At 38.5% G+C, this 15,445-nt stretch overlaps 1 protein-coding gene and 1 non-coding gene across 2 annotated transcripts in view; one reads left to right on the top strand and one right to left on the bottom strand.

Annotated features, from left to right (window-relative positions):
• The window catches only part of SEC63 (SEC63 homolog, protein translocation regulator), an 86,012-nt gene that overhangs the window by 43,433 nt on the left and 27,134 nt on the right, over positions 1-15,445 (bottom strand). Inside the window, exons 2-4 of the mRNA XM_038001057.2 lie at positions 12,662-12,761; positions 7,820-7,934; positions 6,332-6,444 (exon numbers count right to left, since the gene is read on the bottom strand). Coding sequence (XP_037856985.1) covers positions 6,332-6,444; positions 7,820-7,934; positions 12,662-12,761 — 328 coding nt within the window. The remainder of the gene's footprint in view (positions 1-6,331; positions 6,445-7,819; positions 7,935-12,661; positions 12,762-15,445) is intronic.
• Positions 13,300-13,403, top strand: LOC119625460 (U6 spliceosomal RNA). Its single transcript, XR_005241656.1, has one exon. It is a non-coding gene; the product is annotated as a U6 spliceosomal RNA (small nuclear RNA).

The raw sequence follows: 15,445 nt of genomic DNA on the forward strand, positions 1-15,445 counted from the left end.
GTCCATCCAACTCAGAGTTTTAGCTATTGTTTCTTTCACTATTGTCTAATTGGATCCTTCTGCCTAAAATAATCATCTCTGTCCCCTTCTGCCTTTGTGATTATGGCAACAAAACAAAGTGCTCTGTCCTCTATACAATACTCCCAGATTTTGTCAAATAAAGCACAGCTCATATCAGAGACATTCTGATTTTGCAACCTACACGGACATACGAGTTATGATTACATTAACTTACTCATTAAACTGACTTCTTTACATTAACTCACTCATTAAACTGACTTCTACAACTGCTGTGTGATGGAACCACGTTGAACATTCAATCTAATAAAATAAGTCAGCAACTTAAAGTCAGTTTAAGAAGCAAATGATTTTTTGTTACTGAGTATTTCAGTATAATACCACTTCTAAGAGTTAAAATACTTAAAACTTGTGTAATTTTAGTATAATTCACATTTAACAAGCTTAAACAAGATTAATGATGCTAACAGAATTTTTGAAAATTTAATGAGTGTAGTTTCCTAAACATGATTATAACCCTTAACTTTTTTGGGGTTGGAGGATGATTACAGATTCTCTTATGAATCTAAGGAAATCTATGACCCCTTTGCCCTGGGGAAAATGCACATTACAAAGACACATAAATTGTGTATATAATTTCAGGGACTCCAGATTACAAATCCTGATCTAGAGAATGCTTTCACTAAACTGTAAACAAGTGACCGTGAGTTGGCTATGCATAGTTATTATAAGTTACATGCTCATCTGTAAAAACCATATGCTTTTATAAAAATTAACATATCTTTAAGGTAACAATGCTGCCCACTTGCTATAAAATAGCTTTAAAGACAGGTTTTACATCTGAGAGCAAAATCTCAATTCTATCTAGATAATGAACCAGAGAATTCAATGGCATAATTCCTAAAAAATAACCAGACTTACTTTCAAGTTAGAATCTGATAAAAAATAAAAAATAAATGAAATGACCCAGCTGGTTTATTATAATAGGCAACTAAGGAGAGAGAAATGATTTCAAATAACCTACGCAAGTTCTAAAAAACTTTGCACATCAAAGCCTATATAACTGCATTCCAAGGCTGCTAGAGTTATTCACGAGATAGGAACTTCAACTCAAGCACTTAGAACTTATAGTTAGTAAAATATACACCTTTATCTAATTTAGTTATATTTATGCAAGTTACATAATCTCAAGGTTCTAGATCCCATGATCATTTCACTTTTTCATTGGTCTGATAGAAAGTCAACTATTTAAGATATTTTATACATAAAATATTCTATAGTTTAACCACAAAACTGAGTTAAAACTAAAGGCCTTATATTATTCTTGTGCATTTTTCAGAATAGTGACCACACATCACAGATTTCCACAAATCTGAGAACAAAATCATAAACTTGAAAATGTTAAAATACCTTAAGACTGGGGGGATAGGGTGGGGAGATTTCACCAAAGCACTAAAATTAAAGCTACTAATTAAATAATCTTGGCTATCTGACTTCCTCTGGAAATGTCTTTTTAAATTACCTGAAGACAGCAATCAAGGCATACCAATACTTGTGAAAAGAGAGTAAATGCTTGAAGGAGACACTAACTGAAAGACAGCAACCTCAAGGACAACTGCTATGCAGAAAATGTAATACACACTTCAGAAATCCTAATGGCACTGCTTTATGACAGAATCATATAGTAATCCATACAGATAAACAGCAAGCCACAAAACAAGGGAAGAGAAGGGACATAGTCAATATCCTCTAAGTACAAAAATAAGTAAGGTGATATCTCCCAAACTTCTGTCATTCACATGCCACTTTCACAATTTGCTATTATAACTTAGTATCCAATTACAAGTAAACTTCTTATTGCATTTTGCAGATAATCATGTGGTTTTTTTGCCATTTGTGGCAACCCTGCATCAAGCAATTCTATCAGTGCCATTTTTCCAACAGCATGTGCTCACTTCATGTCCCTCTGTCACATTTTGGTAAGTCTCACAATATATCTAATGTTTTCACTATTATTTTATCTGTTATAGTGACATGTGATCTTTGACATTTCTATTGTCATTGCGGAGCTGGCACAAAAACTGCACCTGCAGAAGAAAAAGAACTTAATACACATGTGTTCCGAATGCTCCACTCACTGGCCATTCCCCCATCTCTCTCCCTCTCCTCATGCCTCCTTATTCCCTGAGACACAACAAAATTCAAATTGGGCAAATCACTAACCCTAAAATGGTCTCTAAATGTTGAAATGAAAAAAAGACTCAAATGTCTCTCACTCCGAATCAAAAGCTAGAAATAACTAAGCTTAGTGAGGAAGGCATGTCAAAAGTCAAAACAAGCCAAAAGCTAGGCCTCTTGAGCCAAACAGTCAAGTTGTGAATTCAGAGCAACAGTGCTTAAAGGAACTTAAAAGTGAACACACAAATAAGAGGAAAGTGAAACAGCCTTGTTGCTGATTTGAAGAATGTTTCAGTGGTCTGGATAGAAGATTAAACTAGGCACAACATTCCCTTAAGCCAAAGCCTAATCCAAAGCAAGGCCTTAACGAAGGCTGAGAGAGGTGAGGGAGCTGCAGAAGCTAGCAGATGTTGGTTCACGAGATTTTCCAAAAGAAACCATCTCTACAACAGAAGTGCAAGGTGAAGTAGCAAGTGCTGATTTGGAAGCTGCAGCAAGTTATCCAGAAGATCTAGCTAAGATCACAATGAAGGTGGCTAAACAACAAATTTTCAATGTAGACGAAATAGCCTTATATTGGAAAAATAACGCCATTTAGGACTTTCACAGCTGGAGAGAAATAAATGCCTGACTTCAAAGCTTCAAAAGACAGGTTGACTCTCTTGGTAGAGGCTAATGCTGCTGGTGACTTCAACTTGAAGCCAATGCTGATGTGCCATTCCAAAAGTCCTAGAGTTCTTAAGATCTATGCTAAATCTATTCTACCATGCTCTATAAATAGAACAACAAATCCTTCATGACAGTACAAGTGTTGACAGCACGGATTACTGAATATTTTAAGCCCACTGTTGAGACCTGCTCAAAAAAACAAAACGATTCCTTTCAAAAGATTACTGCTCATTGACAATGCACCTGGTCACTCAAGAACTCTGATGGAGCTATACAAGGATTTTAATGTTGTTTTCACACCTGCTAACACAACATTCATTCTGCAGCACACAGATCAAAAAGTAATCTTTTGACTTTTAAGTCTTATTTAAGAAATAATAACACTTGCACTAAGCAATTTCAGAGGCTGAGGTGGGCAGATCGCCTGAGGTCAGGAGTTCAAGACCAGGCTGGCCAACATGAAACCCTGTCTCTACTAAAAATACAATAATTTGCCAGGCACAGTGGTGCATTCCTGTAGTCCCTAGTACTCGGGAGGCTAAGGAAGGAGAATTGCTTGAATCCAGGAGGCAGAAGTAGCAGTGAGTCAAGATTGTGCCAATGCACTCCAGGCTGGGCAACAGAGTGAGACTCCATCTCAAAAAACAACAACAACAACAACAACAACAACAACAACAACAAAAAACCACAAACACTTTGTAAAGCTATAGCTGCTACAAACAGAGTGATACCTCTGATGGATCTGGGTAAATTGAAAACGTTCTGGAAAGGATTCACTATTCTAAATGCCATTAAGGACATTTGTGATTCACAGGAAGAGTCTAAAATGTCAGCATCAAGAGGAGTTTGGTAGAAGTTTATTTCTTTTTTTTTCTTTTTTTTTTCGATATGGATTCTCACTCTGTCGCCCAGGCTGGAGTGCAATGGCACAATCTCAGCTCACCACAATCTCCACCTCCCGGGTTCAAGCAGAGTCTCCTGCCTTAGCCTCAAGTAGCTGGGATTACAGGTATGCGCCACCACACCTGGCTAATTTTGAATTTTTAGTAGAGATGGGGTTTCTCCATGTTGGTCAGGCTGGTCTCAAACTCCTGACCTCAGGTGATCCACCTGCCTCAGCCTCCCAAAGTGCTGGGATTACAGGCATGAGCCACCTCACCCAGCCAGAAGTTGATTTCAACTTTCATGGATGACTTGGAACAGTTCAAGACTTTAGTACAGAAAGTCACTACATATGTGCTAGAAATAGCAGGAGAACTAAAGAAGTGGAGCCTGAAGATGTGACTGAATTGCTGGAATCTCACAATCAAACTTGAACAGATGAGTTGCTTCTTATAGTTGAGCAAAGAAAGTAGCTTCTTAAGATGGTATCTATTCCTGATGAAGATGCTATGAACATTGTTGAAATGACAATAAAGGATTTAGAATATTACATAAACTTAAGTTGATAAAGCAGTGGCAGAATGTGAGAGGATTAACTCCAATTTTGAAAGAAGTTCTGGCCAGGCACAGTGGTACACACCTGTAATCCCAGCACTTTGGGAGGCCGAGGTGGGTGGATCACGAGGTCAGGAGATTGAGACCATCCCAGCTAATACAGTGAAACCCCATCTCTACTAAATATATAAAAAATTAGCCGGGCACGGTGCCGGGCGCCTGTAGTCCCAGCTACTCGGGAGGCTAAGGCAGAAGAATGGCGTGAACCCAGGAGGTGGAAGTTGTAGTGAGCCAAGATTGTGCCACTGCACTCAAGCCTGGGCAACAGAGCAAGACTCCATCACACAAAAAAAGAAAGAAGTTCTGTGAATAAAATACTATCAAATAGCATCACATGCTAGAGAAATATTTCGTGAAAAGAATTTAACTAATGTAGTCAACTTCACTGTTGTCTTATTTTAAGAAATTGTCACAGCCAGCCCAACCTTCAGTAACCACTATCCTTATCAGTCAACAGCCATCAACATCAAGGCAAGACTCTCCAACAGCAAAAAGAATGCAATTTGTCAAAGGCTCAGATTACTAGCATTTTTTAGCAATATGGTATTTTTAAATGAAGGTATGTACCTTGTTTTTTAAGACATAAGGCTACTGCACACTTAATAGACTATGGTATAGTAGAAACAACTTATATGCAGTAGGAAACAAAAAAATTTATGTGACTCACTTTATTGCAATATTTGCTTTATTGCAGGAGACTGGAACTGAACCTATAATATCTCCAAAGGATGCTTGTATTTACTTGCATGTTTAAAATGAGTTTACAAAATTATACATCACTGAGTCCTCAAAAGACAAACAATCTCATATTTTACTCTTTCATTCAATATAAGAGCTGTGTGGGGATGTACTTATCAAGAGTCCTGAAGAACCTAGTTAAGTTTCATCTCTTGGAAGAGTAATACCCAAGAGATCACTGCATCTAATTTTAACATACTCTGTTTCCCAAAACATATTCTGTTTCCCAAAAGTGTGCACAAATGTTCCTCAAACTTTATAAATACACAGACATATGTGTGTGCATATAATGTATATGTGAATATATGTATCTCACAATAACAATGCAACTTACCTAAGGTGTAAGACCAACAAGAAAAATTATTTGGAAGTTCTAAAAAGATTTGTGAAGAAAGTTTCTGAGCAGTAAAAAAGGAGACCTTAAAAATCCGTATCTCAACAAGCACAGTAGTTATTATCTTAGAATAATCTTGTGTAAAGAAATTCTAAGAAGAAAAAGACACCAAAAATGAAGTACTTAAAAGTCCAAATTAAATTTGTCTTTAAATAGTTTAAATGAGATAAGCTATACATTGTCAAAACAAGAGAAACAGATCAAGCTTAAAAAAAAAAAAAACATAGAAATGATAACAAGATCTAAGTATACCCTCCTCTAATCAATATGCTAATAAAACAGCTCAATTAACTTATCATTCACCACTTAATTTAATCAAGTTTACATGGCAAAAATTAAAGTTTAATTAAATTAAATTACCACGTTAGTGCTGCTGTGTAGTCCCCTAAATACCTGGTAGAATCAACATGAAGTAAGTACTTGGACAAAGTGTATGACAACTATTTTACTATTTTATTAAAACAGAAAACTATCCTTTTTCTTTTTTTTTTTTTTCTTTAGAGATAGGGTACTACTCTGTCATTGAAGCTGGGCTGCAGTGGCACGGTCACGGCTCACTGCAGCCTTGACCTCCCAGGCTCAACCAATGCTCCCACCTCAGCCTCCCAAGTAGCTAGGACTACAGGCACCCACCACCACACAGGGTTAATTCTTTTATTTATTTTTTTTTTTTGTAGAGATGGGGTCTTGGTCTGTTGCCAGGGATGGTCTCAAACTCCTGGGCTCAAGCAATCCTCCTGCCTCAGCCTCCCAAAGTACTGGGATTACAGGCATGAACCACTGCACCTGGTTTATCTGTACCATTCTTAAAAATCTGTAATGGATCCTGATACTTACGCAGCATAAGCTTTTGCTATCCTCATGAACATAACCTCATCACCTCCTTTATCTGGATGATATTTAAGTGACAGCAAACGATATTGTTTTTTAATTTCTGCCACTGTAGCTCCCTGGAAAAAAATAAATCAATAAAAAAAAACAAGCTTTCTGTTAGCAAAAATAAGTACAATTCTGTAAAGAAATAATCCTATTTTGAACTTAAAATATGAACTACTCAGTATTTTGAGAAATATAAGATCCATTTTTCATCCTATATATTTTCCCATAAATTTCATCCCATACATTTTTAAATAAAAACACTTATATTGTCCAATATATGTATTTTATTGAGCACCTATGTGCCATGTGATCATTTGAAAGTGAAAACAGATGACACATTTACATAAAATAATACTGACATTTAAATATCAAAAAATAGGCCGGGCACAGCCTATAATCCCAGCACTTTTGGAGGCTGAGGTGGGTGGATCACCTGAGGTCAGGAGTTCATGACCAGTGTGGCCAACATATGGTGAAACCCCATCTCTAGCTGGGTGTGGCTCTCATCTCAACCTTCTTGGCTCAAACTATCCTCTCACTGTGGCCTCCCAAGTAGCTAGGACTATAGGCATGTTGCCACCACACCCAGATAATTTTTTTTTATATATATAGAGCTTGGGTGTCACTACGTTGCCCAAACTCCTGACCTCAAGGGATCCTCCCACCTTAGCTTCCCAAAGTGCTAGGATTACAGGTGTAAGCCAACGTTCCTGGCTGATATTAGTTATTTCTAAGATCCCCAACCTAGACTTTACCACACTGCTTAAGTGTCAATGAATACAAGGTCATAAGATTTTTATCATTCAACTAAACACAAATTAACCTCCCAGTTTTAACTTTGCATTAACCAATATTACAGATCTCTCTTAAAAATATGCCTTTAGTCCGGGTGCAGTGGCTCACACCTGTAATCTCAGCACTTTGGGAGGCCAAGGCAGGTGGATCACGAGTTCAGGAGATCGAGACCGTCCAGGCTAACACAGTGAAACCCCGTCTCTACTAAAAATACAAAAAATTAGCCAGGTGTGATGGCGGGCGCCTGTAGTTCCAGCTACTTGGGAAGCTGAGGCAAGAGAATAGCATGAACCCAGGAGGCAGAGTTTGCAGTGAGCCAAGGTCGGGCCACTGTACTGCAGCCTGGGCGACAGAGCGAGAGTCCGTCTCAAAAAAAAAAAAAAAGAAAAGACAAAAAAACACCTAAAAAAAATGACCTCTCCTCTCATCTTCAAATACTTTCATTATTTCAGCAATTGAAAACCAATTATTAATAACAATCAACAGTTATAGCTTAAAACAGAATAACAGAGGATTAGACGTCTTATTTTAATAAACAAACTGACCAAAGTCTGATTTCTGTAGGAATGAACAATTTCTTTTAGAATGAGGACCTATAGCATTTTCATGGGATCATTAAACTAATATGCATTATATAAAAATACTACTTACGGGATCCAAATTTAATACTTCATAAGGATTGTATTCTTGGTATTCTCGGTCTGTTTTGGAAACTTTATATGCAAGGAATAAGAACAATGCCCATCCTGCAAGCAGAACTATTTTCCTGTTTAGGAAAAAGGTAAGTGAATCATCAACAAATACATCTGCATAAAGTCTAAAGACATTATGGCAAGGTCAAGGCAAAAACTCTAAAGTAGTACCTTATCACTACGCTACTGACTCAAATTCTACAATCACTGGGTTACAAACTCCTGTTACAGCAAGGACAGTGTCTTTTTTACCTTTGCATTCTTTATAATCTAGTACAGTGTCTACTATGTCATATTTTCTCAGTTACTATTTGCACAATTTTAAATATAGAAGTGAATTCAACTTATTAACTTATTGGACCTATTAAATTAGATCAAAATATATAAATACTAAGTAAACCATTTAATGGAAAAAAGAATTGCTCTGACCCAGCAATTACACTTTTATTAAGGTAAACTAGGAAAAACAATTGGTCAGTTGTGCAAAAATAAATACATAGCCTTGTTTATAGCAGTAAAACTTTGGAAACAACCTAAATGTCCATTCATAGGAACTGATTAAATAAATTATTTACAGAGAAATAATTAAATAAACCATGATACAGTCACACAATGCAACATTTTGTAGCCAACAGTTATAGAAGGATGTTCATAATAGGTTAAAAGTATAAAAGAATGTATCATTTGAAAATAAACTAATTTCTGCTCCCTCCAATGTGTTCTAGTGAGTAAAATTATGTGAAAGATTAACATTACCAGCACTGGAGAGGTCAAAGAAAAAGAGAAACTCTCATACACTATACACTCTAAAGTAATATCTGGCAATAAGGTATTAAAAGCCCAAAGAAATACATACAAATGGATTGTTTTTCTATCAACCCATTTCACTTCAAATAATTTGGAAATAAGTATAAAACTGTGGTCACAGATGTAAATAAGAGAAAGTATTTCACCGTAGAGATGTACCCATTAGTTTATTTGTACATTCAATGAACCTTTTTTTTAGACAGAATCTCGCAACCAGGCTGGAGTGCAATGGCACGATCTCAGCTCACAGCAACCTCAGCCTCCTGAGTAGCTGAAACTACAGGCTCACACCACCACATCCGGCTAATTGTTGTATTTTTAGTAGAGATGGGATTTCACCATGGTGACCAGGCTGGTCTCAAACTCCTGACCTCAAGTGAACCACCCGCCTCAGCCTCCCCAAGTGCTGGAATTACAGGGGTGAGCCACCGCACCCAGCCTCCACAGTGAAATACTTTCTGGCCACTAAAAATATTTGCTGTGGATGACTATCTTATATTGTTAAATTTACAAAATAGCTTTCAAAACTCTATGTATATAAAAGTTATATTACAAATAAGTGTACAAAGTAATATTCTTAATAATAATTAGCTTTAGGTGATGAAACCGAATGACTTTTATTTCTTATACCCTTTGTATGACAATGTTACACTGAGCAAGAACTGTTAGACGACATCAAATGAATCTTAAGAGGCCAAATTAAACAAAATTGGAGTGACCTGTTTTTAAATCACGATTATGGCTCACTGCAGCCTCGACCTCTCAGACTCAAACAATCCTCCCACCTCAGCCTCCCAAAGCACTGGGATTAAGGCATGAGCCATCGCAGCCAGCCTACAACAGCAAACTTTTTTTAACACTTTTTAAACCCAAAATTTCGTAACAGCCTCAATATGCTTAAAAAAAAAAAAAAAAAAAAATTTGAAAATATGCTTTATTCCCACATGAATTAACTCCCCTTTTGTTTTTCCAACTCCTCCAAAAGGCTAAAAAAGCTCACAAAACAAAGATAAAATGAAATTGGAAACCAAAAAAACAAGATTTAAAACCAAGCAAGGTAAAAGGAACAAAACACCTAGGATATGCTAAACCCTATGTTTTACATAGAGCATCTAGTTCTCCAAGCCAAGGAATGAGAAGAGGAAAGGAGAAGCTCATAACAGAATCCCAAGGCTAATGAAAATTACCACAACCAATAAAGCCATGCTCTAGTTTCCTGAGAGCCAAAGCAAAGATAGAAACATAACAGATCACATCATGCTCTGTGTTCAATTTTTTTAAAAAACCCATTTGGTTCCTCTGAAAAGATAAGCGTTTTCCCCACACTTGGCTTCAGTAATTAACTTGAAGTGTCATCTTTTTTTCTGGGTGGGGGACGGAGTCTTGCTCTGTCACCCAGGCTGGAGTGCAGTGGCACAATCTCGGCTCACTGCAACCTTTGCCTCCTGGGATCAAGCCATTCTCCTGCCTCAGCCTCCCAGGTAGCTGGGGGACCACAGGCACGCACCACCATGCCTGGCTAACTTTCTGTATTTTTTTAGTAGAGACGGGGTTTCACCATGTTGGCCAGGCTGGTCTCAAACTCCCGACCTCAGGTGATCCACCCACCTAAGCCTCCCAAAGTTCTGGGATGACAGGCTTGAGCCACCATGCCCAGCCTGAAGTGTCATCTTTAGAAGCAACTTTCAAAAATTACATGCCTTAGTTTTGCAGATGATGTCAGAAGAAAAGCATTACACAACAACTGTTTAACTTTGAAAGAATGTTTCAAGATTAAGTAGTAAAAGTTTTAATGGTTTATGACCTTTATCTAAATTGTTACCAGTATATATTTAATTCTTCCTTATCGAAACTCCCTTAATCTGTACTTTAAGTAAATCAGTTTATTAATCACTAAAAGAGCTTCACAAAGTTTTTCTCCTTGAAAACTGAGGTTCAGATACCCACAAAGTCTTGAACAAAGCCAGACAAGAGACTGGGAGGCCAAAAATACAGGCATCCCTTGGTATCCTCAGGGACTGGTTCCAGGACCCCACAGATACCAAAATCTATGGATGCTTAAGTCCCCAGTATAAAATGATGTCACATTTGCATATAACCTACTTACATCCTCCCGTGTACAATAAATCATCTCTAAATTACTTATAATACCTAATACAATGTACACTGTGGAAACAGTTATTATACATTTTTATTTATACTTTTAATTGTTGTATTGTTATTTTTCTTGCTTTTTTCCCCCAAATATTTTCAATTCACAGTTTGTTGAATCTTCCAATGTGGAACCCGCAGATACGTGGGGGGGGGGGGGGGGGGGGGGCTGTTTTTTGTCTTGCTGCTTTATGAAAATTTAATTTAAAATGAGAACCAACAGCAAAGAATAAACAGTTGAGAGAAAATTACTCAAGACTAACTTTGCCTTTAGTTTCACCTCATTAAAGAACTCAACACCAAAGCTAGAATTTCCCCCCTCCTACAAAGAAACTAAACTGGGTGGCTCATGCAGGGTGGCTCACACCTGTGATCCTACCACTTCTGGAGGCGAGGGCGGGCAGATCACTTGAGCCCAAGAGTTCAAAAACAGCCTGGGCAACACGGTGAAACCCCATCCCTATAAAAAAATACAGGGAGGCCGAGACGGGCGGATCACGAGGTCAGGAGATCGAGACTATCCTGGCTAACACGGTGAAACCCCGTCTCTACTAAAAAAACACAAAAAACTAGCCGGGCGACGTGGCGGGCGCCTGTAGTCCCAGCTACTCGGGAGGCTAAGGCAGGAGAATGGTGTAAACCCGGGAGGCAGAGCTTGCAGTGAGTTGAGATCTGGCCACTGCACTCCAGCCTGGGCGACAGAGCGAGACTCCGCCTCAAAAAAAAAAAAAAAAAAAAAAAAATTAACCAGGTATGGTGGCACACACCTGTACTCCCACCTACTCAGGAAGCTGAGGTGGGAGGATGCCTGAGCCCCAGGAGGCTGAGGCTGCAGTGAGCCAACATGGCACCACTGCACTCCAGCCTGGGCAACAGAGCAAGATTCTGTCTCAAAAAAAAAAATAAAAAAAAGAAAAGAAAGAAAGAAAGAAAAAGAAACTAAATTAGGTAAAGTTAAACCTTACGAAGAAAAACTAAATCCCCTGAAATTATGCTGAAAAAACTATCATTTAAACCAAGACTTTTAAATAACTGATTCTACTCTCACTAATTTCTTTTGCTACATCTTCTCTTCCTACTAGATAAATGTAGGTGATTCACAAGACATAGTAGTCCGATAAGGGTAACTCTCTCACCTCCTGTCAGTTTCATCTATTACCTCTAAACTGATGATGCAGGATAAATGCCCAAAGTCTTGCTCTTAACCAGTACACCCCATAGCCTCACAGAATTAAACTGGTTTGCTATAACTAAACATGTTAATGGCCTGTTTAAGCAGATGAGCCTGCTAAAATAAAGGGTGATTAGGTTCCTGATCCAACACTTCTAACTACATGACTTTGGTCAAGTTATGTCATCATTCTTAGCCTTAGTTTCCTTATCTGAGAAAAAGCAAAACCATCTTCTTTGAAGTGAATACAGAATTAAATTAGATAACATATAAAGCCCTAGCACAGATTCTAGCATACAGTAGGTGCTCAATAAACTTTAATTATCACCATAAAATGCTAACTTGTTCATGTCACCTACTTCTGAAATCTTTTAAAGATTTCCCCATAGTCTTTAAGATAAAATTCAAATTCTGGCACAAGGTGCACAAGGTCCTTCAAGATACAACTTATCTCTCTCTACCCCCGATTCCCAGCAACAGCACATTCTTCTTCCTTTGAACTTCTAAACCAATCTGTTCAGACTGTTTCCACATTTCCTCATATCTTACCCTTACTATAGATAACAATTTCTTTACAGACACAATAACTTATTCATCATTACACATATATTTTGTATGACCTAGCAAAGAATAAGCATTAAGTAGGTTTTTTTCTTGAAATCCATTACTTACTTTACTGTAGGAATAATATTTGGCTGGGGTTTTAATAACCGTAAACGATACCACATACACCTTCCGTATACTTTTCTGATATTCTTTAATCGAATTTGCTCTGTCAAGAAAGAAAAATAAGATGAATTAAAAACCATTTTTCACAGTGAAGGCAAAACCAGAGTTAACTGGTTAACTAACCTTCATCATCACGCTAATAGTTTACTGGAACATGAAATTACTGCCTATTCAAATAGCCTTTAAAAACACTTACAAGATAGGTTAAATTTTCTGCCATTTAGAACAAACAACCTATCTAGAAAACTTCATTCAACCACCAGGTGACCATTTTTCACATGAGACTTAATGAAAATGCAAAAACTGACTTGCACCCAAAATATTCAGTCAGATATAATCAGTAATTTCTGGGAAATTCTCTCCCTCTTTCCCCTGCTATAGAAGGAACGAGAAGTATAAAATAGTTAAAACATGGTTTATTAAGGAAGCTAAGCAGAAATAATACTCTTCAAACACAAAAATAAATGCCTATCAAAATGTCTTCTAATCAACAAAGTTTAGATTTCATCTATTTATGATATAAAACTAGTAAGACTTGGAGCTGTAACATAAAATCAACTTGCAGTTAAAACAAAAGTTGAGTACTTGCTTCAGCAGCACATACACTAAAACCGGAGCAATACAGAGATTAGCATGGTCCTTGCCCAGAGATGATATGCATATTTGTGAAGTATTTTTTTTGTTTTTTGTAGAAACTGGGTCTTGCTGTGTTGCCAAGGCTGGTCTCAAACTCCTGGCCTCAAGCACGCCTCCTGCCTCAGAGCACCCTGTTCCCCAAAAAAAAGCACCATTTAAAAAATGTTATTTAAAAAAAGGGGGCCGGGCATGGTGGCTCACACCTTTAATCCCAGCACTTTGGGAGGCCGAGGCGGGTGGATCATCTGAGGTCAGGAGTTCAAGACCAGCCTCAACATGAAGAAACCCCATCTCTACTGAAAATACAAAATTAGCCAGGTGTGGTGGTGCATGCCTGTAATCCCAGCTACTCGGGAGGCTGAGGAAGGAGAATTGCTTGAACCTGGGAGGCGGAGGTTGCAGTGAGCCGAGATCTTACCATTGCACTCCAGCCTGGGCAACAAGAGCGAAACTCCGTCTCAAAAAAAAAAAAAAAAAAAAAAAGGTAGAGTAAAATTCAGTATCACAAATTATAATTATTTTGTGTTAAGCTGGAAAAGTCTCCTAAACCCATAAAACTTAGGTTTACGGGGTCAGGCACTGTGGCTTACCTCTGCAATCCCAGCACTTTGGGAGGGCGAGGCAGGCAGATCACCTGAGGTCAGGAGTTGAAGATCAACCTGGTCAACATGGCAAAACCCCATCTCTACTAAAAATACAAAAATTAGCCAGGCATAGTGGTGCACGCCTATAGTCCCAGCTACTCAGGAGGCTGAGAGGTATGAGAATCACTTGAACCCAGGAGGCAGAGGTTGCAGTGAGCGGAGATCCCTCCAGCCTGGGTAACAGAGTAAAACTCCATCTCAAAACAAACAAAAAACTTAAGTTTATATAAGAGTTTTGACAAAAGCTATTATTTTAAGGCTGGGCGCGGTGGCTCACGCCTGCAATCCCAACACTTTGGGAGGATGAAGCAGGCAGATCATGAGGTCAGGAATTCGAGACCAGCCAGTGCAAGACCAGCCTGGCCAACATGGTGAAACTCCGTCTCTACTAAAAATACAAAACTAGCCAGGTGTGGTGGCGCATGCCTGTAATCCATTACTCAGGAGGCTGAGGCAGGAGAATCAGTTGAACCTGGGAGGCACAGGTCGCAGTGAGCCGAGATCGCGCCATTGCACTCCAGCCTGGGCAACAAGAGTGAAACTCCATCTCAAAAAAATAAAAAAGCTATTATTTTAAGCCTCAGGAAAAACTTGCAGTTCAATCAAAAAGAAATTAAGCCCAAGCAAAAATAGTATGTATTGTTTTACTAAATTCACCACAAGCACTTGGATTGAATGACTCTCCCAAGTTTAAAAAAAAAAAAATGTATTGGGAGGCCGAGGCAGGCGCATCATGAGGTCAGGAGATAGAGACCATCCTGGCTAACACAGTGAAACCCCTTCTCTACTAAAAAGACAAATAATTAGCCAGGCGTGGTGGCACGTGCCTGTAGTCCCAGCTACTCAGGAGGCTGAGGCAGCAGAATCACTTGAACCCAGGAGGTAGGATGCAGTGAGCCAAGATCACACCACTGCACTCTAGCCTGGGTGACAGAGCAAGACTGTCTCCAAAAAAAAAAAAAAAAGAAAAGAAAATTAAGTTTCGAAATAAAAATCCGCCTTTTTAAGAAGATGGCACCAAAAACAAAGGAGGAAGCCTTTGCCCACCCCAAAGCCAAAGTCAAAGCAAAGGCTTTGAAGAACAAGAAGGCAGTGCTGAAAGGCATCCACAACCACACAAAATAAGACTGGCCACCCACCTTCCAGTGGCCTAAGACAATGCAGCTCCAAAGGCAGTTCAAATGTCGTAGGAAGACCACCACCACAAAAAACAAGCTTTATCATTATGACATTATCAAGTTCCCCTTGACCACTAAGTCAGCCATGAAGAAGACACCAGCACATTTGTGTTTACTATGGATGTTAAGGGCAACCAGATCAAACAGGCTGTGAAGAAGCTCTATGACACTGTCATGGCCAAGGTAAACATACTCATCAGGCCTAATGGAGAGAAGAAGGTGTATGCTCAACTGGCTCCTAACTTATGATGTTTTGAATGCTGCCAACA

This window comes from Chlorocebus sabaeus, chromosome 13, assembly GCF_047675955.1.
Source record: "Chlorocebus sabaeus isolate Y175 chromosome 13, mChlSab1.0.hap1, whole genome shotgun sequence".
In the NCBI taxonomy this organism is placed as follows: Eukaryota; Metazoa; Chordata; class Mammalia; order Primates; family Cercopithecidae; genus Chlorocebus; species Chlorocebus sabaeus.